Source organism: Xiphophorus maculatus, chromosome 13 (genome assembly GCF_002775205.1).
Source record: "Xiphophorus maculatus strain JP 163 A chromosome 13, X_maculatus-5.0-male, whole genome shotgun sequence".
Taxonomy (NCBI): Eukaryota; Metazoa; Chordata; class Actinopteri; order Cyprinodontiformes; family Poeciliidae; genus Xiphophorus; species Xiphophorus maculatus.
This window is the reverse complement of record NC_036455.1, coordinates 18,189,955-18,212,227: the sequence shown is the minus strand read 5'-3', so window position 1 is coordinate 18,212,227 and position 22,273 is coordinate 18,189,955. Positions and strand designations below refer to the sequence as shown.

The 22,273-nt window shown below is 40.7% G+C and overlaps 1 protein-coding gene across 5 annotated transcripts in view; it reads right to left on the bottom strand.

Moving 5' to 3' along the window:
* The window catches only part of LOC102223689 (FH1/FH2 domain-containing protein 3-like), a 91,759-nt gene that overhangs the window by 56,922 nt on the left and 12,564 nt on the right, over positions 1-22,273 (bottom strand). For all 5 annotated transcript variants that reach the window (XM_023345382.1, XM_023345384.1, XM_023345383.1 and 2 more), the window contains exon 3: positions 20,377-20,444. In XM_023345382.1, coding sequence (XP_023201150.1) covers positions 20,377-20,444 — 68 coding nt within the window. The remainder of the gene's footprint in view (positions 1-20,376; positions 20,445-22,273) is intronic.

Sequence of the window (22,273 nt, the reverse complement as noted above, 5' to 3'; positions counted from 1 at the left end):
CTTCCGTTGTTTCTCTGCCGAACAAACCATGCATGGAACTATAAAAGAAATAGCAAAAGATCAAGTTCATTTTTTTTATAGAAACTTAACATATTCCGGGTCGAGATTTATGGAAGATTTTCCAACAGTTGGATGTTTTCTTAGAAAAAGTTCTGATTTACAACCGTACTCCTTAATCCTGACAAATGGAAGATTTGGAATGACTCCTGGAAGTCTTCCTGACTAGTTTCCGACTTCTCTTTTCACAACCTTTGAAGAATTGTTGCGTACATAACGCTGTAAAATTTTAAAGCATCTTGCCAACTTTGTAGATCTCAGAAAACAATGGTTTTACCAAAATACAAATAATTCCTGAACTTTAAGTCGCTACTATTTTCACATGCTTTGAACACTACCATGCGATTAATGTGTGGATTTTTACCAACGGGTTTTAAAAGGCCGGACGGATGCGGGATGAAGAGCACAGCACAAGGTCACTTTGCCTGGAGACGAAAGCAAAAACAAAAGAGATTCTGAGACTGTTCAATTCCAACCCTGACTTTGGTGGTTTTAGTGCGAAGATAGCGATCAATAACTTTTCCGGTGACGATACTGTATTTCTTTCAAGTAGTCGTGGTACAGGTATTGTTTGGAAAAAGCATTTACAATATGTATTTCAATAGAATAAAAAATATATATATTGTATGTTTCTGTGTAAATGTCTCGTGTTACAACATCGACCCCTGTGGCTTACAGACGAGTGCGGCTGATATACGTACAATTTTTGTTTCTTTTTAACCCTTCCACAATCGTAAGACTGTGGAACCTTACAGTGGAACTTTACAGACCCCACAAAAGGCTTGTGGGGTCATTTGGACCCCACAAGCTTTTTACCCCGTTTGTGGCCCCACAAGGTCACACCCCATCTGCGGTTTAACAAGTTTTTGTTTATGTGTGTAGTTTTGGGAACTGACGGTCTGAGGGGACAACCTCCCCGCTGCCCAACCGTGACATCTGCCGCGTTCCTCCAGAGCATCACGCCAAGACTGTGGGAGGGTTAAATTAGGTGGGCGTGGCTTATATTCAGGTGCTCTCACAAGTCCAGAAATGACGCTCAGCTTTATTTTCGGTTCAACAGATTCTCCAGAACATACAGCAGGTGTGTACACAAGAACTAAAACCTGCAGGGTTGTCGCAGCTTTTAGTGGTTTTTTATATCGCTCTCTCTGTAACAAATGTCTGCGTTGTCATATGTAACAAAATAAGCGGAAAAGGTCCGGTGAAGATTTGTCATGGGCTCGTTTTCTTGGAAGCTTAACAAAGGGTGTGTGCACTTCTGAGAACCCTTATAAATTATAGACTAATGTAAACTCGGCTAAGTCCAGCAGACTTGAGTTTGCCCAGGCTTCCCTGGAAATCAAGAGGCCACTCAAACGCCCCATCTAGCTGTTTGAGTGTAAAGCCGTTCTGTGTGTTATTTGTGATCTTCATCAGAGCACGAGTGGCGCTGTCAGGGTAACCTTTACCAACAGCCTGCCTGTGCATCTGGAGCACGTCAGCAACAGTGATAAGGTTTAACCTTGGCTTCATTCGCTTGCGATGCCGTCAAATGCGCCAGGTATTTCTGCTCCACATGCTTTCTTCGAACCCCATCTCCTACACTCTGGGTTTATCGTATAGAGCTTTAAAATCCACAGATGAAACAGCAGTATCAACTTTCCACCTTGTTGCCGTGTCAGTGTTGTCACAGTAATGGCGAGGATACACCTGGTCGGCATTATTGCCATTTTGCTCCAGAGTAAACATGCTTTGGGCAGGCTAAATAATTAATGGACCGCTTTCCAGTTGACACCGTGGGCTGCAGCTGTGTTAACACTGCGGAAACAAGCTGGAAAGGATTGGAACATAAATAACTCTCGCATCCAACCACCTGCTTTAATGCAGATGTCTAATTGTCAGTTCTTAAGAGGGTGATCCAGGTCGACTGCAGCTCACGCCCAAATTTAAAGCTTCCTGAGAAAACATATAAAAAATTTGGTCTTAAAAAGAAGGAAGAAAAAGACACCCCGTCTACATTTCCAACTCCAACACACAGATCAGATTAGAAGGTGGAAAAAAAAATAAAAGATTCATGGTTTGCAGTGTCCACGTGTCTCTAACTGGTCACCCTTCCTTTCGCCTGGCGCCTGCTTTCCTTATTGTCACAAGAAAAGCATCAAGCCTCACTGGGATGTGTCATTGTGGCCTGTGCGCCTGCTGATGTGCTCCGTGCGTACATGTGTGAGCCAGAGCGGGGCCGGCAGACAAACTGACGAAAGCAAAGACAGCGAGGCGCGTTTCATTTATAGGCCCTCTTGCAGTTTTACGGTTTTGTTTTGGAGGACTCGCTGCTCGTGTCCGCGCTGTTTCGCCCACGTCCTCAGATGACCCTGCAACACCAGCCCTGACCTGTCCTTCAGGACAACGCTCTGGTTCCAGGGCCCTAATCTCCTTAAAGTATAGGTGAAAGTCAAACAAGAGATTACCTTTGTTGTTTCTAAAGTATTTTGAGAAAAATCGCTACAAGCAACTGAAAACTACGATATCTTACCTGTCATGATCTTTGAACTTTTATATTTCAAATACCACTCTTCTGGAATTCACGTCCAGACACATATGAGAAACATTTCTGAACTGGTTTATTGATTAGTGATTCTCTCGGTGAACTAATCATTAGCAATAAAAGTGAATGAATTAATTGAGAAATTACATTCAAGTTTGCTACCCAAAGCACTGACAGCTAAAACAAACTCTTTAACCCTTTAATACCTATGTTTCAAATCTCTGGATATTTTTGCTTATTTTAATTGTACGCAGTTCTTTAAATGTCCTGCGAGTAAATATATATATTTGCCTATTTACCAATAACAACTGGAATTTTCAGTACCTAGCCGTTATTTTTGCAATATACCATCTATTAAAAGAGCGCCACTCCCTGCTACGGTGGGAGTGAAATTACCGTAATAACCCGATATTGGCTGGAAAGTGCAACGTCTCCCCTTTCAGAAACCAAATTGTTCAGACAGCGCAACGTGTGGCGGAATTACGGTACTGCAAATTTGGCTGGATCGTCGCCGATCCGTTTGGTCTGGAAGGGTTAAGCCCTTTCTTTGCCCAATGTATTGAAGTTGTTGGGTTATTAATTAATTTATTGACACTGTAATTAGAGCTGCAACAGGAAGTTAACTGGTGACCATAGGGACTTGTAGTGCCACCTTAAATTCGGATATCATGTAAGTTGGTGAATATTGCCGTGGTGATTAGAGACGCACTGAAACGATAGTGATAAAATTCTGACAATGTGCCTGATCCATAAAGGCGGATCTGTTCAGTCTAATTCTATACTTTGTGCTTTTTTTAGCGACTTTAGAATTCCTAATTACTCTTTCTGAACCAATTGACAGAAGGTTTGTTGCAGTTTATTTACTTTTACATGTCTGACCCAGCTTGTGGAGCTGCTGGTGTATTCTGCTGTACTGTTGCAGAGTTATCAAAGAAATTTGTGATTTAATACATTTGTGTCTGTATGTAAAACAACAAAAGAACAATTTTAAGTCAATTCAGCACCATTTTTCTGTATCAGATATAAATATATACGTTTCAGTATTGAAAGTGAGAAAAGCAAATCTGTGCATCCCTAAAGCAATCCATGTAAACGCCGACATAATAATAACGAAACAAATTATGTGGGGGACAACGGGGGTCGTTTTTGAACCGTCCTACTTGTGTGTGTGTGGGAGTGTGTGTGGGAGTTTCCTCCACAGAGGAGCAGAGACTCCCTGACTGCCCGGGCTGTCTGCTTTGTCGTTCAGGAGTGGTCCAATCCCTCCTCCTACCCCTCCTGTCACAATGCGATTAATGCTGTGACCCCTTCAGCTTTGACTAATCCCTTAACATTTTACTGCACCGTCCACACGTCCTCCAAAACAGAGAAGGCCGAGATGGACAAAGCAAGGCCTCGTCCTCTGCTGCTCTAAAGCACAGAGATCTACTCTTGGTTTGGTCGAGTACAATATTTGCACCAACTGTAGAGAAGAAGAGGAAGAAGAAAAGAGTCCCCAGGTAACTGCTGTCTTATTCTACCGAAAAGCCCTTAGCAAACAGTTTACTGCCTCTGAGCTTAATCCTCAGTCTTAACAACAGGCAGTCAGATAAGTACATGTTTCTCTAAGGGGACCCGGTTTATTCAGGAGAATAAAAGTGAGACTGTGCAGGTGGACATGAACAGATAATGTAGAGACATGCCCTCCACTCCACAGCACAGATTTATTCTCCCCTCTCTAGCTGAATCTTCACCGTAACAATGCTCTAAATGTTTAAAGTAGCCAACATTATATATATATATATATATATATATATATATATATATATATATATATATATATATATATATATATATATATATAACTGCACTACTACAGACTAATCATCAGGCTGTCAAAATCAGAGCTCAAAATAAACAGATGCATTGTTTATCTTTGCTGTATTCTAACAGTATTTGTGCATCACAGAACAAAGATAGATTGAAATAAATACGTTTTCTTTTGAAATGCATCACTTTAGACACCATTTGGCTACTTCAGCATTTCAAAGATGGGAAACCTGAAAACTGGCCACTTGAGACTTCAAAACAGCTGGATGTCTCCATTTTAATTATCGCTACAGTTTAAAGTAACTTCAATGAGCGCCAGAGAAAGAGCATCTCTATGTTCCCTCATGGAGCGTAGAGTATCCCCTCCCCACCCTGTTGCTGAAGCGCGGCAGCTAAAAGACGCCTACTACGTACGTGTTTTTTAGAAAGGCACATTTCTTGAGTTGAGTTAGAACTTGTAGAGGTCTAAAAAGAGATTAACAACTACAAACAGAGGTGTTTCTGTCATCTAGAGATGAGCGTCTGTGGATTGTTGATACTTTATTCCAAGGATAAGATAACTGAAATTTAGATAGCCGTAGCACACATTCAAGTTTCAGCTAAGCTGAAAAAATAAGAAACATTTGGAACTGTAACTTTTAAAAAAAGAGGGGAAAAAACAGTACTAAATAAGTAAACAACACAAAAATGTTCAGAGTGAAGTTAGAAGATGAGGTTTTGTCTGAAAGGTGGACTTAAAATCTTTCTATCAAATAGATTGTTTTGGAGGTTTTTTGCCATAAGAAGGCGCTATATAAACAAACTCAACTGAATTGAATTGATTAGTTGTGATGTCACCATGGAGCCTCTAACACCTGTCCCCCCAAAAAAAGGAAGTGACTGAAATTTCACACCTCGACTTGAGTCACTCTTGAGTTACAAAATCAAAGACTTAGACTCATCATCCTACAATGGAGTCCATTGTACAGTCTGTATGTATTTGACCACAGCTGTGACAGGTGACAAGTTTGAATTTGAATTAAAGTTTTTTTAAAAACAAGTGGAGCAGCTAAGCACTGTTCTAGAGAGATATCCGAATATATCTAACAAATGTCACAAATAACACAATTAAAACTAATAATAAATGTTTTTTTTCCATCAGCAGTAGATTTAAGGCTTTCCTGTTTTAAATAAAAGCAATCAAATCTCTTTCTTTGCACTTTTTCTGTCTTAATAGCATGTTGCCATGTTACCATGGCAACCCGGACCACATTTTATTGCCAATAATCCAAGATTACAGGTCAGCCTTCACGAGTGTCACTTGAACTGATGCCACGGCCACTTCCTGGTTCAGTTTCAGTCGTGGCAAATCAAACAAGGACAAGAAACTAAAGGCGTTGTCTAGCTTTCTGCCTGAGTTTTTCTGCATCATCATCAAGCGGAAACATCGTGTGTAATTTCAGGGCGGGTCGTTCTGACGGGGTTTTTTCTGAGGGGTTTTAGCTAGAGACTCTTAGAGGCGATTGATGGGTTGAAAGAATGTCCACTAAACACATAATGCACTAAAATAAAGTAAAAAAAAATAAAAAAAGACCTGATTTCAGATGAGTTTAGGTTATAAGAGGAATGTTTTTCTAACTTAATAATGAGTTCCTCACTTTGGCAAGAAAGCCAGTGAATGAGCTTATTACATAAAAACAGTGAAAGAATGATTGGCAACAGGCAGTGGCACACTTCAGCTAATCCGCTAATAGCAGAGCTAATTATTCATTTAGCACCTTTGCCAACTTAAAAAAAACGTTTTGCGGACTTCGCTTAAATTTTCCGCATAAATTTTAAAGCGCAAATTTCCTCGGCTGTTTGGCAAATTTTCACGTGAATGAAGTTCGACGGCCGTGTTAAAGTCTTGGTTATCGACTGGTACGAATTCTTCACGTAATTTGACGTTTATAATTCATGCTCTTATTTTGAAGTGGGCAAAAACGTTTAATCTCTCTTCCTCCCCCCAAAAATAACTTTATTTCAAACAAGAAACATGCAGAAACAAAATATAAATATAAACATTAACATAGTATCTAAGGGCATTATAGATAAATTATACAGTCAAAATTAAATGGTTGTAGTTTTTCAAGGGTAGATATATTTTAATTCAAGTTAGCGCTTTAGCACATTAGCATTAGGATCTGCTAAAAACGGCTGTTGTAGTTCTACAGCGTTAGCAAAACAAATATCTATGATTAGCGCTCTTAGCTTAGCTCACCACTAGCAATAGGAAAGACATACATGTATAGCAAACCACCCTGAAATCACCAAGACTGCATATAAATTCCACTGACTTTCCTTTCAACCCTGAAGGAATGATTTCATTTCAATGTATCTATATCAGGATGCAAGATATTTACAGACAGGCACACTTTGTGTGTGCCTATCTGGTTAACCAGGCAGTTAGCCAAGTGTTATATTTTCCTACTTGATCCAAGTGTGTGTTTATCAAGCCAAAGCAGGTGGGTCACAGCTGGTAGCCCCGTATTTAAGCCCAGTAATAACCGCAGACTCGTGTTTCTTGGGGATTTCTTTGCACCCCTTAAAATAAGCCGCCCTAAACGGCTGTCTGGGCCGATCAGTCTGTCGGTTGTTAAACCTGGTAGGCAGAAAATGGAAAACAAAAAAAAAAGTCAAGAGGAGGGTGAAGTGTGTCGGCATGTTGGAGAGCTTGATTAAATCCCCGGAAGTCGTTCCCTCTCTCCGCTGTCTCGCTATATTTAGGACGTATTAGGTGTCAGGTCTACTGTAATGACCTGAGCACCAGAGTTCAAGCTCTGCTGAGGTCACGCACTGCGTCGTTCTCTTCTCAACGGGGCATTTTAAAATTCAAAGCTTTTCCCTGTGACGTCTGCAATTGTTTCCCTTTGAAGACACTGCGCTCAAAATAACAACTCTCCTTGTGTACGAGTGGCCAAAAATATTTCTTTCCACGTCAGCTTTAGTGTCTTGTGCAAAAGCAAAAGCTGACATGTACTTTCTTTCTTTAATAACTTCTCTCTGGATTGACATAAAAGAGAAAAAACAACAACAAAAAATCCTTCAATTTGCCTTTAGATCGTATTTTTAATAACAAACAATTTCAGTCTCGGTCTAGACTGCTGAGGACTTCGCGACCGTCTTTCTTCTTTTTTAGTCTGTTGGTTTTGGCCAACAGTCTGACTGCTGGAAGCTGCCGACGGCGCGGATGAGTGTGTGAAAATGAGAGAGACAAAGAGGGAAACAGCTAAATGTCAATTATCTGTACAAATACAGATCTCAAACGCAAAAAAATAAAAAATAAATCAAGATGGGAAACACTTGTTACGTAACATTGTTTTTTTTTTTTACAGTTCAACTCGTGACAAATGGGTAGCTTCTCAAAACATCTCATGGTGCAGCAAAGCAAATCTTTGACTCAATGCAAGCTGGTTGGTTTCCTTAGACTGAAACTTTGTAAACTACTTTGAATAATTAATTGATAACTAGGATCAATTAGAATTTATGTACGATTGAATTGAAATGATGTTCAAGTGCCTTGAGATGACATTTGTTGTAAATTTGTACTATATGAATAAAGTGAATTGAATTGAATTGAAACCAACACTTATGGCTGAGAAAAAAACTCTACTATTATTATCTGCGCACGTAATTTGGCACGTAACATAAAACTACCTATGGATTAGTCCCGGTCACATGACTTTTAAATCCAAAGCTAATGGGAGTCTTAAACTGCTACTCTTCTGACCTCCTGCAATCGCCAGCTGTGCCGCAGTCCAAACACTTGCTTAAAAAGCGGCAACAGCCTGAAAGACTTTTGTTGGCATGTCAACTTTTGATGTTTTTTGGTACTATTTTTCCAAGTCATGGCTAAGCTAACTTCCAATGTCAGTCACCTTGCAGAAATTCAATGCCTCTGACTGTCCATGCAAATCTGCACTGATGCTTTAGATGATGAGCTGTGCTAAAAGCTCGAAAACAGATGGGCTCAGGAAGGCAGACTTACTTTAACATGAACATTTGCAGGCATAATACAAATACGGACAATGCCAAACACTCTACATCTACAGAAAGTTGCTTGTGACCCTCATTTTACATCCTGGCACTTCTGTTTGAGTCCAAAAGGCTCGGTCGCAAATAAGTACAACATAAATGCGGCGTATTCTGAGTTTAATACCAGCAGCATGTGTTGTCGTGGGCTTAAGACCCCATCGCCCTAGATTTAGGCCCCGAGACACAAATACAGACCATCACTGCTGCACTGCAGCCTTAGAGACAGCAATCGTTCATTTACGATTGCCTTTCAAAGCTATTAAAAAAAGACTAATTTATCATATTAAAACTAAAACCCTATGAGTTTTTAGATACACCAAGCTGATGATGAAGACTAATGCTGAAAGGAAATATATTGGAATTGGCAAAAGACTTGCAGATGTAGTTGCAGCAACATTAAGCTGTAAAAAGTAGTGACTCAGAGGAGCTGAATACAAACACATTTCCCATTTTTCTGTTTTTATTCCCCACACATAAAATTTAGAAAACAAATGTTCCATTCCCTTACAAGTCCAAGCTTTTTTTTTTTTTTTTTTTTGCCGATTTTGTGACTGCAGAAATTAACGCAGAATCAAAAGATGCACACATTTTGTCCACACTGATGCATAACTGTGACATATTGCACATTTTCCGCGAAAACTGTCAAAAACCTTGGGTTTAAGCAGCCGCTCACTCCAACCTGCAGGTGGCAGTATTTCTTACTTCCACTACACTGCAGCCTGATGTCAAGTTACTGGCATCACAAAATCAGATTTTTTTTTTTTTTAAATCACAAAATCCTGGCGAGAACACCTGACATTAGATTACCATAAAGTACGCTGAGGTGTGAGATAAATCAAAAATGTTTTAATGTGTGTTTGCCCAAAGCAAAAGGTGTTTCATTTCTACATTTCGAGGCTGTTGAAAGAAATTATATTACAGATCTATAATGGGATGACAGAGTAGCTTCAAAACGAGAGAAGAAAATACACGTCTTTCTCAAATGACAGATTTCTAACGGTGTTAATTTTAACCGTGGCTCATTAAAGGTGCATTCTTTCCAATCCGTCCTCATTTAGCTCTTTTGCGTGCGGCTGACCTCATGTCCATTACTGCTCTGCTTCGGCATGAGGTCGTTCTTAGAGAGTGCAGCCAGAGTTTTTTTTTTTTTTACCCTTTAATGGAGTGCGCTCAGACATGAAACCAAGTGGTGGGAAATATTTCAGTCTCGCATACAAAATGTGCACGTGTGAAACAAGTGGTCACTGTTACGTCCTGCATCACCCCCCCCCACACACACACACACACATCACCCCACTCTTTGTCATCAGGTCTCTCTCATACACATCGTATCCGTTTTTCCACTTCTCACGCTCGCCGCTCCTCTGATTGTTAACTAATTGGACTCAATGAGCATGTGCAAAGACGTTGTCCGTCCAAGTTGGGGGAAGAAAAAAATACATGGCCGTCGAGCGAAGTGATTGTGTGTAATAATCATAATCAGTTTTGTACGACAACTTGTTCTCATTTGTGAATGGGCTCTTTCAAACACTGAGCACCAATCCTCATGGAAAGCAGGGTAATAACGTTGCGTTACCGTCTGCAAATATCTTTATTAGCGCTTGAGCGTTGTCTGGACTTCCATGACACGTTCTGGTGACAGCAGGTGAGTCAGAAAGACAAACACGGGAGAGACAGACGGTGAAACCAGAGGAAAGTCGGCGTGAGTAAACAAAGAGGCTAGAGGGGGATACCTGCTCACTGCTGACTGGATTAACCGAGTAAAATCCTCGTCTGACATACACTCAGATCGCGTTCTGTCCTCCAACAAGAGCTGCTGCCTAAATGTGTTCTGTTCCACAGCAGCATTGCAGTTCATAATCTACTTCTCACTTTTCTTTTCTTTTTTTACATAAAAACTACAAAAATCAAAGTATATTATTGGGGTTTTGTGTGACGAACTACTAAACATGGTTTCATAATTGTGAAATTGAAGGAAAGTGAAACAAAGATTTCGATTTTAACAAATGTGGTGTGCCCTTTACTCTGATATCCCTAAATAAAATCCAGTGCAACCTGATTAGCTAACGGGTTGCAGGTGTGAGGAGAGAGAGAGAGAGAGAGAGAGAGAGAGAGAGAAAAGGGTCGAGGGAGAGCACACAAACAGAGGAACTAGGAAAATCTGTACTACTATAGCAAAGGATATATAATTAAACATAATCTAACTGGTATAACTAAGAAATGACTGAACAGAAGCAAAGCAGAAAACTAAGCTAATCAAAATAAACATTAGGATAACAGATAACAAATTATCAGAACTAAGGATTATGAACATTATGTTTGCTGTATTGCATTAAATGCAAGTTTGTGGGTGTAATGCCGCAAAACTGTGAAAAGAAAAAAAATCTTTAGGGGTACAAATACTTTTGCAAGGCCCTGTGCGCCGCAGCATTCGGTTGTCCTACTTCTGCTGCTCAGTCTGGCAGGTGCATTTCCTCCTCGCTTTGTTTCCCCCTGGTGTCCCCTCCACCCTAAGTGATCTACCATTCCCTTGGAAACTGTTTTCTCTCCCCGTTTCTTTCCACACATCCTCTAAACCCATCATCTCCGCAACTCGGCTCCTGGATGAGAATCCAACTGTGCACTCTGCGCACTTAGCTTGTGGCAACTGTAATGTTTTATTGCATTATGTAATCGCTTCGAAAATGATTATTAAACCAGACCGGTCAGAGGTTTCGTGCCAGTACACTCTGGTGCGCGTACGAACAAGCCCAGACGAAACGCTCCCTGGTAATGGTATATTTCATGCCTTCTTCCAGTAATCACACGCAGGCTTTGGGGGGAGCGGACCACAAACGGCAGCGTGTTGTGCCGCAACGCAACAGTTTGAGCATCTCGTGTTCGTCAGCAGAACCGGAGCCCTGGGGAAAAACCCTGCCACATCCACAGAGAGAACCCGCCGCACCGCAGCGGAGGATCAATAAACCCAGAAAAGACACACTTCTGGAAAGAGAGCGAGGTTGTAGGGTAATTTTCACTCTCGCACTGCCTGGACACATTACAAGACGGTGGTAAAACTGTCACCCCGAATGAAAGAAATACATTTCGGGAACATACGCCGAGTTCATTACAACTTGATGTCTTCCTTTAGCAGAACGTTTTGTAGGCACTTGTACTCCACGTTTACTGGCTACCCTGGTGGAGATGCGCATAAAGCCTTAAAATAAATTTGTATTTTATTGCAGCAGTAGCATAATCTGACACGGAACATTGTGTAATTCTCTTACTGCGAGCTTTGGATGTTTTACTGTGTCCCTTAACGTCACATTTACCGTGTGCAGCTTCAAGATAAAGCTTGCTCTTCATCAAGTCCTCCTCGTCACAGTTCCATCACAACTCCTACTCTAAATATTGACAATTTTATGATTTAGAACCAGTATTTTTCCATAGCTATTTATTATGGAAAAATAACAAATAAATAAATCACTTCATAAGTCACTTTTAAAGTGAGGAATTACTAAATAAACCTTCTGGATACTTTGACTTCCAATTGCAGGCAAAAATAGAAAATAAGCTCAATCTAAATGTTGCGTCAGCCGTCATGTAAATGTGCTAATCAAAAGGGCTAGCATTCTGCTCACTACTTGCTAATTGTTGTCTTTGAGTTATGTTAGGTTTTTGGTCAAAGATTACACTAAGCAATTTAATTTAGATGCCATTTCTATGATTACATTTAACAGTATAGCTTAACTTAATTATTTTTCTTAAATTGTTTTAGCTAATGTTTTGGAGTTAGCATGTCCTCAGTTTAACTTTAGCTCTCTCCTTTGACCCTCACGTTAGCAAGCTTGCTGTTAAAGCTGCTTATCAGCAACAAGCTGCTAACAAACCTTTTGCTAACAACCACCTGGTTTGGTTCACAAATCACTCTTCCCGATACAAAGATCTAAGATTAGAACATTATATCAGACCAATGCAAAGAACATTTTTAATACAGAAAGAGTATGTTTAATACCTGCTTAAAGGTTAGCATTTTCAAAAGGTAATTTTAATCTAGCAAATGAGCCTCATCACAACATTTTACTGAACTTGACTGTGTAAACGTTTTGCCTAACTTCCTGTGTCTGTAAAGATTTTGTATTGAAGAAATTTACCGACTTCCTACGTTTGGGTTCTTCATTCATCAAACGACACGACACAACCTAAACTATAAAAACAGTTCAGCTGACAGATGAATGGCTTCTCTAAAGCGGCTAACACAGTTAGCGCTCCCACATCTCTTGATCCCACAGCAGTAACTAAAGCATGACATGTGGGCGCGTTTTAGCTGGTGGTGAGGTAAAAAGCAAAAACTGCTTCTGAATTTTTTACATTCCTCCTCTCTGCGTGTGAAAATGTTTAAAAAAGTAAGACTTGATTCCCTCTCCCCCCACACACACACTTTTTTTTTTTTAGGGAATTGTGGGTAATAGTACAAGATGAAACAGAAAGAGACGCCATGAAACACAACGCAAAGAATTCAAAGAAAAGGAGGTGCCTTTTAACAAGCTACTGTTAAAGTTGTTTGAAGGACACACCTGAGTGTTACCAGAGAATAGAGAATAGATTACCACACCACTTCCCCTCCCCCTCCTGTTTCTGCACACTACTTGTCATCTGGTTGAAGGGAAACCACACACACACACACACACACACGCACACACACACACCCACACACACACACACCCACACCCACACACACACACACACACACACACACACACACAGGTATGGACAGCAATCTGTATTGTTCTGACTTTAACTTCAACATGAACGTTTTTTGAGAGCTGCAACCAGCATGTAGACTTGAATTTGATGGAGAATCTGTGGAGGAAGGTAAAGATTAGGGTTATGGAACAGAGCCTTCCAACCCTAAAAGATGTGGATATAATCTCCCTCTAAATAAACAACACTGGAAAGATGCAAAAAGCGCTCACTTCCTGTCAGAAACAAACTGTGTAATTGAGTGCAAATAAGATTTGAGTTGGGTTTTTTTTTTTTTCAGCAAGTGTCAAAATCAAATTAACAATAATTAAATGCTAAATATGTTATTATAGCGACTTTAAATGTGGTGTCATAGCAAACATCAATTACAACGGTTAAATGATCAGAAATGGCTAATATTTCTGATCATTTAACAGTAGGAACAACTATGGCTAAATGAAGGTTGGACCCTGATTTCCACTTTGGTTTTAAATCCTTTCGCCAACGCCTTGATACTGTAGTACGTATCATGCTGGGAGAACCTCGTAATTAGCCACGAGACAAAGACAGAAAAGTTTACAGAGGAGCAAAGAAAAGGAGAAGAGATGGTGGGGAACATTTACTAGCATAGCTGTTTGAAGTTAAGCACAAAACAAAGCCAGATTAAAGAGTGGTTAGAGCATTTCCGCCTTCAGGTTCGCCCCGTTGCTACAAGGAAGCGTGCCAGCATGAACACTTTATCTGCCTAAACTTTGACTGTGCAGCCACACACTGTGCTGCCTCCCTCTTAGCTGAACCATCTCACATAAGGCCATTAGAAGGCCTTATCGCCGCCCTCAGGAGGACAACACAGTGCAACCAATGCTGGAAACAGCTGTCGCAACTCATTGTGCTGCATGCTAACAATGCACTGTTGCCACTACCACTGCGAAGCTATCGGCAGCATCTACCCCTAATAGCACTCCAGACCACCCTGTCCGTAAGCCCCTATTTACAAAGATTTTCAATTGTATAACTCGCTGATGCCGTCAAATCCTCAAAATACAACCGTTCGGGTTTTGAAACACAGTAGGATCTTTGTTGCCGCATGTGCTTTCCTTGCTTTCCTGCAAGGATGGAAGTGTGACGACAGGTTTGTTTTGTTTTGAGGGGGCAGGGAATCTTGTTAGGGGCTGAGAAGGTGAGCAGCGAATTTTAGAGCAACCCTCGGGTTTTGGGCCGAGCCCGCCCGGATTTTGTTATGTAACGGCGCGGCGAGAGGAAGTCAAACTCCGGCTCGACCCTTTTGCCGCCCCGCTGTTCCTCTGCGATCCTGTGTGGGGTGATTAGGGATGGGATAATTGTGGGGGGGAGGAGGGAGCAGCAATCCAAGAGTGGGAAGCCAAATTTTTTGCGAAGAGGGCTGAATTCCATGACACGGTGCCAAGGGATTGAACAGACTCCAAAAAAAAAACACATGCAAGGCCCTTTGTTCTGCAGTCGAACTCTTTTGTTTCACCTGCTGCACCTCTCATTACGGGGAGCTTTACCTGTCAGAGAACATCACCTCTTCTTACTTTATCACATGAATTACCGAGAATCCCTTCGCTTCGGGAAGGCCTGGGAAATGAGGCTGCATGGGAAACAGAGAGCATTTTGTCCCACCATATTTAACTCAATACCTGCACATATGACAACTAGCAAAAGTCTATATAAAGATTTGACATAATTTTACTTTATGGACATCTTTTATGTCTAATTTGCATTGTTTTGACAACAGCAAGTACTCATTCACCAAAGCATCAGCAAAGAAAACCTGACACCGTGTAACCATTTCGGAAGAGTGTGTTTTACCTTACAGGTGTCCCACTCACAAAACACAAAACCTGCATTTTGAAATGCAAGTTTAGTGAGTGTGACGCAGAGTTAACTATCTTAAGCACGGAGAACTCAGTCGTCTATTTCTAATCTGGCACAATTCAGGAGGCGACGCTTTGGAACAGACCTTTCACTCACGGTTTAAGTTTTATAGCTGTTGACTATTGCTAACATTGACCAGGTTTTCAGTTAGAAAACATCCAAGACGTTAGTAGACCTTAAACTGTTTACCATCGCTCTAGCTCTAGCTCTGCAGCGATGCATTATGGGTACGGAATAAATGAGAACTGCTGTGCAAACAGTCTTCACCTACTTCGAAAATCGAGGGCACAAACATAAACGACCAACAACCTGAAGAATCCCTAACTATCGATAACGAAAACTTCAACACAGATGTGGAACTTTACTCAAATGAAAGTTTATAAAACAGCCAAGTAAAGTACACCCTGTACACTCCGTACGATGCCAACGTTTCATTAAGACAATCCTGCAGAGCTAGAGACAGCTGTCAAGGAGTTTTGTTTGAAGCCGCAATAAAATCATGAAGGAAGCTGAGGTAGGGCACAAACAGTCTTAGTTAAGCAGCTCAACAGGAAAGAGTTTGCAGAGGCAGAACTGAAAAACAAAATCTATTTTTTGGGGTCATATTTTAATAAAGATGGGTCATACATGAGATTTTTTAATAGATGGATTAGGTTCTATATTCTACTCATGGTGTAAGCATGTAGTATCCATCACTAACAGTGAAGTTTCCCCCACTGGGACAAAAACCGAAGGAAGCAAAATGAGGTGCAACATCACTTCAAAATAGATGTATGATTAAAAAATGTATCAAAATCCAAATTGGTCGACCTGCTGTTTGCTGCAAATCCTTTACCTCAAGGTTAAAGTTTGCTAAATCAATCTCTATCGGATTTCAAGACTGTTGTGACTTTTTAAAACATTTTTTTTTTTTTTTTGCTATCAAAATCACTAATTTTCTGGTGCTACTTTAGCAATATTTACAAGAAATCTTTTGCGGTATTTGCCCTAATTAAGGACAAAAACGTCACTTTTTGTTCCTCGCAATTTCGATCACGGACAACAACTCGACATCAAGTAAGGGTTAGGCAGAAATGTAGAAGTAAGAAATACTGACCCCTGCAGGTGGGAGTTAACAGTCACATAGACCCAGTATTACTGACCACTTTTGAGGAAAATTAGCAAAAACACTTTACCATACAAAGAAAACATATTCCATATGTGACAGTTTGATGGACAGGGGAGCCGAATGGTAAATTTACTGGTGTGAACTGGCACATTTGCAGCCAGTTCACACTTTATTAAATCCTTGTTTTTCATCTGTCCAATCTGGGTTACTGTTTACATAAAGCAAAAGAATTATAATAACTTAAAATTAACACTAAGAAATTCTATCTCACATTTTTCTTATGTAGCAGATTTTTACTTGGGCGGTGCTTTCTCGTTTTTATTTTGAAGTTATTTTATTTTTCCTGTACACTAAGCTACTGAATGCTGATGTCAAGAAAATATATTATTTCCCCACTTATTCTGTTATGTTTACCATTTTCCAAACCTGTTCTTTCTCCTAACTTGAAGCACTGATATTGACTATGCATTTAACGTTGAGAAGGTGACAAAAAGGAACATCCATCCATTTTCTTACACCCTTGTCTCTAGTGGGGTTGGGAGGTGCTGGTCTCTATCTCCAGCTCACGTTCTGGGCGAGAGGCGGGGGTTCACCCTGGACAGGTCGCCAGTCTGTCGCAGGGCAACACAGAGACAAACAACCATGCACACACACACTCACACCTAGGGAGAATGTAGAGAGACCAATTAACCTGACAGTCATGTTTTTGGACTGTGGGAGGAAGCCGGAGAACCTGGAGAGAACCCACGCATGCACAGGGAGAACATGCAAACTCCGTGCAGAAAGATTCCGGGCCGGGAATCAAACCCAGAACCTTCTTGCTGCAAGGCAACAGCTCTACCAACTGCACCACTGTGCAGCAAAAAGGAACAATTCACCATTTTTCCCCCCACACACATTCACCCCAGTGGATCCCTAAAGCCCTTTTAGCCTCCCCCCTGCGTCTAGCCATTAGACGTGTTGACGTTCAGAGTTCTACATGTATCTGTGCCGTCAACGTTTCCTAAAGATAACACCTCGGCGTCATTCCACCCCTTTACACCCTCCTAATGAACAACGACTCTGCTGTGAAAACTAAAATTAAACCTCAAACAAGAGGCTCTCATTAGCAGAGGGGGGGAATAAAAGATGCAAGAGCGTACACAGGTATAAACAAGATCTGAACAGGAAAAATAATGAGCTGCTGGTTAAGCTAAAGCTGACACCTTGGATATCGGATACCCGCCCTGCATGAAAAAGACAAAACAGCCAGATTCCCTCGTGGGACGAAAAGTGTCTCTTTCTGTATGTGGAGTGGAGTTTGTCCCAAAAATGGACCTGGCCGTTTTGCTGCCCTGACCACTGTTTCCCCTCTTTTCTTTTTTTTTAACTACAACATAAAACCTCATTAACTCACACATACACTGCCACGCCCTCACACACACACACACACACACACACACACACACACACACACGCCTATCAGAAAGCTTCTTTAATCCCAAGAAGGGAAGCCTGCATGTAATTTGATCTTTCCACGGCAGTGCTAAGAAATTCTCAGGAGAGCCGTGTTTTCCATAGTCATGCTCTGGGTTTTTTTTTTTTTTCTTTCTCACGCTTATGAAAAGAGACGAGCGGCGCACCGAGGAAGGCCGCGGGTTCTCCCTCACGTCCGACATTGATGCAAAGAACGGCAGAGCGGAACTGAGGCGACTCGTGGAAAACTCTTTTCTTGGGTTTAAAAATGCCTCGCGGAACCGTTCGTACGCCCTGAACTCTTTTCACGGCACAACCAATCGGACGAGTCGCTTAATCCAAACCCACGGCTCGCAGTCGTCTGCCTAGCGACCACATTGCGTCCTCCCCACGCAAACAATCTGCACGCGACAGATTTTTCATTTAGCGGAGAGTCAGATGACCGCTACTGAAGGGATTTGAAGGTCAAGAGCCAGAGGGATTACGGAATAGTCAGATGCGTGGACGACTAAAGGTTATGGGCCAGAAGATCTGCTGAGTGAATGGGTCTGTTTTGACTGTTTGTTTATTGCAACATTTCAAGCATACAGGCTTCATTTTATGGAGAGCCAAAAGGGACAAAATTGAAAACAATAAATACATCAGCAAATCATTAATTAAATATATCATGAATTAAAATAATAAAAAATGTCTAATTGATATATCTGATTCTGGATCGGATTTCAGGTAAATTATTGAGAATTATCTCTACTGCTATCGATCCGTCTGATGCGATATATATTGTTACTGATTTATCGTCCAGCTCTACGTCACCATGAAATAACTTTATCTGGGCGGAGTCAGGGACGGACCTGTGGGCGGAGCTAATCCTGGATCTTTTGAGCTCCACTAGATTAGCCTCATTTTTTGATTCTTCATACTGCAAAATTGATAAATTAAATACAATTTTAAAATGATTATGTCATGGAACATTTAGCTAAATAATTTATTATGTATTTTTTTTATATGTCATAAACATTATATTTCAACCATTTAGGTTGATATTCAGTGTTGCTATTTACTCAAATCCTTCAAAATTATAATACATCAAATATTATAAGGAAGAACCTTTTATCAGAAGAGACCAGAGGTTGGTTTTCCTCAAAACTAGTGCATTTAGTTTGCATTACATACATCAGCGTGAGAGAGAGATTTATCTGTGCATGATTACGACCCGTGTAAACCCGTGGGATCAGAGTTTACAACGTACAGAAATTGAATCTGACATCTTTACTAGATGTTGCAGCACACATAAAATATCTAATATTCTAAAATCAATCTCATATTTTTGATGCAGCCTGCTCAACTGTGTTTCAAAAATAAAAAATAAAAAAAATCTCCTTAAATAATGTCAAATATTTATTATTTTCCTACATGAGCAACTTTTCTCTCCCTGACATCCGACGCCCCGGTTTGGAGCGACCTTTCACCTCGTCACGTTCTCAACCAATTGGCTGGAGCGATTCTGTGATCCAGATTTAGCACGGCTATCAGTGGCACGGAGAATGTTGGCCAGGAAGCAGAAGAGAAGCTTTTACCAGGAAGAAAGAAAGGGAAAACCTGCGGAATCCGTCGTGATTACCGAGCAGCATTATGGTTCTAGTTTAAAGTCAAACAAATTAGTGTCATTCCTAAACATTATTCAGAAACCTTATTGTGGAGAGTAGCAAGTACTTGAACATTTATTTATTACAATAAATCTAAACAACCGCCTCAGATTCTTCATTTTCCTTTATTTTCATAGTTTGTGTTTTTACATTTTTACTCCCCGCGTTGCCATCTGACATCTGCAAGCTTGTTTTTTGCATTGCTAATTAGCTAGCATAAAAAAATGGATGGATTTTAGCCTGGAAATTGAGAGGATTTGTACACTGTCCTCTGAAATTAAGTGAATATTTAAGGGTCTGCAATCGCCACGAAATACAAATAGCAACTGATGTTTGGTGCTACATAAGCTAACAGGGCTAATGGAAACATCGCTGATTATGGAGAAGTTTAAAATGTTAAATCCTTCTCTTTGGGTTTTGAAAAAGTAAAATAGATTCTTAACTCTCCCTGTCTCAACCATTTTTAATTGTCATTGATTGTGTTTCTTAAAGACAGATCCAAAAAACCTACAATCAGTAGCTAACAGATGCTAACGTTGTTAACAAAAACATCCCTAATCACAAGGAAATTTAAAATGCCATTTAAATCCTTCTGACTTTTGAGAAAATAAAAGATTTTAAGTCTCTCTGTCTCCCAACCATTTCTAAATGTTATTAATTGTGGGTCTTAAAAACATATTTTTAAAAAACGGCTAAAATAAGTAGCTAACAAGTGCTAACGGTGCTAATAAAAACATTGCTAGTCACAAAGAAGTGTAAAACTCTACAGTAAAAGGAGTGGTGAGCTGCAGTGTGGTCACACCAACCTCAAAGGTTTCACTGTTAATTTAAATCAGTTCACAACCAGTTTTTCTTAAACGACGGTAAAATTAGAGACGTTTTCACACACTAATCAACGCCGCATATGATGGCGCTTTTCAGGTTTTTAAAAGTACCTCGAACACACGGTGTGATGTGTGTATTTTTAGGAGACGGTGTTTCAGATGACATTTGTGTGGGTGTGTGGGGGGGAGTGGGGGGGGTGTAGGGGTGTGTGTGTGTGAGAGTGTCAGGAGAAATAAAGAGTGTCGCACGAAAGCAGAAACTCATCAGACAGCACTCACCGATGCAGGCGTGCACACGGACGGTCAGCTGGGTCCGCAAAACAACACTGTGCTTCTTCCCTCTGGACCTGAAACAGTGGAACAGATCAACCATAAAAATACGAATAAATAGTTATTGATTTTTTTCTTTTTTTGGACACATGTAATAATTTATGTTGCTGTGTGAGAAGCGACAGAGGTTTTGTATTTTGCAGACAGACAGTGACCTGCATCAAATTTGCGCCCCTATACTGATACGCATCTGAACCTGGAGATTAGACAGCAGAAACGCAAGGAGACACAACAAACGTTTACACACATCCGTCCATCCATTTTCTTTACACCCCTGTCCCCGTTTACACACACACACACACACGCACACACACACACACACACACACACGCACGCACGCACACACACACACACACACACACGCACACGCACACACACACACACACACGGCAGCTGCTAATGGGGGGCTGCTTGCACTGTTGGGACATTGTGTGTTCGTGGAGAGTTGCGGTCTGCTGATCTGTTTGGGGACGGCAGCGTGATCGGTGCTGGCTGTCCCCCGGATGAACGAAGTTCTTCGTGTCTATTTGTATGCGTGTTTGTTTTCATGTGGATATTTCTTAGTATCCGTGTGCCCAAGTGTCCAGAGGATGGACAGGTGAATAATAATTTGTACCAGTATTTCTTACTGGTTTGTATTGGTATGACTTTCCTGCCCCATCATCACTCTTTAAGATGGACGCTTTTTCAAATTTGTAAATTGTTCACAGTCAGAATGACTTATTTTTTATTTATCTATTTATTTTTTTGGTTTAATGTGTGTTCTCTAGTTTAAGATCTCGTAATTGCTTTGAGAATCAGCAACATGTGGTGAGGCTAATTCCTGATTGGACGTGGCTCTTTGTTCAGTTACGTAATGAGGGATTCCAATACCTGCATTTGACAAGTCCCCGTTTTATATTACACACCCAACGCACGCAAAAATAAATGGTTTCACCTGGATTATTTTTATACTAAATATTTCAACTTCTAAGATGGATGGAAGGCCCAGAAGAAGGAAAGAAAAAACCCTTTGGCCAGAGAACTGCAGTTTCTAATACACGATAAAGCATTTTGGTCACCAGATTTTCACTCCGAATTTTCCCACAAGCCAAATATGCGTCGGGACTCCAGCTGTGGCGGGACGCTGCTCACCGCAGCTTGCAGTAAACAAAGTCCCTTCACGGCACGGACTTCTCAGCGTCCGAAGGCCTGGGAGAGAAAATCGCTGTGAGATTATGTCGCGCGCTGACCTCCTTCTGAGTAGTCTTTTTTTTTTATTTTGTATCTGCCTTTGTATCAATTAAAACATTAAAAGTAAATCTGAACTAGACTGAGTCTCTGATCTTTAATGCTTCATTTTTTATATCCACTTTATGCAAGTTTTTCTTTGCTCGTTTTGAAAATCTGCGCCACGTTATTGTAGCTTTGCTAAGGCAACAGAATATAGAGAATACTTTGACAGATTGTGTTGATATTTTCCTTCACTTCCCAGCTGATAACAGAAATCTGTCTGCTCTCTTCTTTATATTTTGCCTCTCTGCTTGTTTTGCATAAGTGGTGCTTTCCCTGCTTTTGTTGGATTTTATCATGTTGGTGATGGAAGACACTGATTCCTCCGGAAAGATCAGGAGGAATCGTCTTGCTGAGTGTGAACGCACATCAACATGTTGGCATGCAGAGTTTTTTTTTTTTGTGTGTGTGTTTTTTTTTTTTTTTTGCATGTGTGTGTGTGTGTGCGTGATACTCAGGGGTCTAACGGGAACACGCTTCAGGCGCAAAAAACAAAACCAGACAACCAAAAAGTTTCTCTAAAGTGTGGTTTAATTAATTTGCTAAAGTTGGCAGGGGTTGCTCGTTGTTAAGC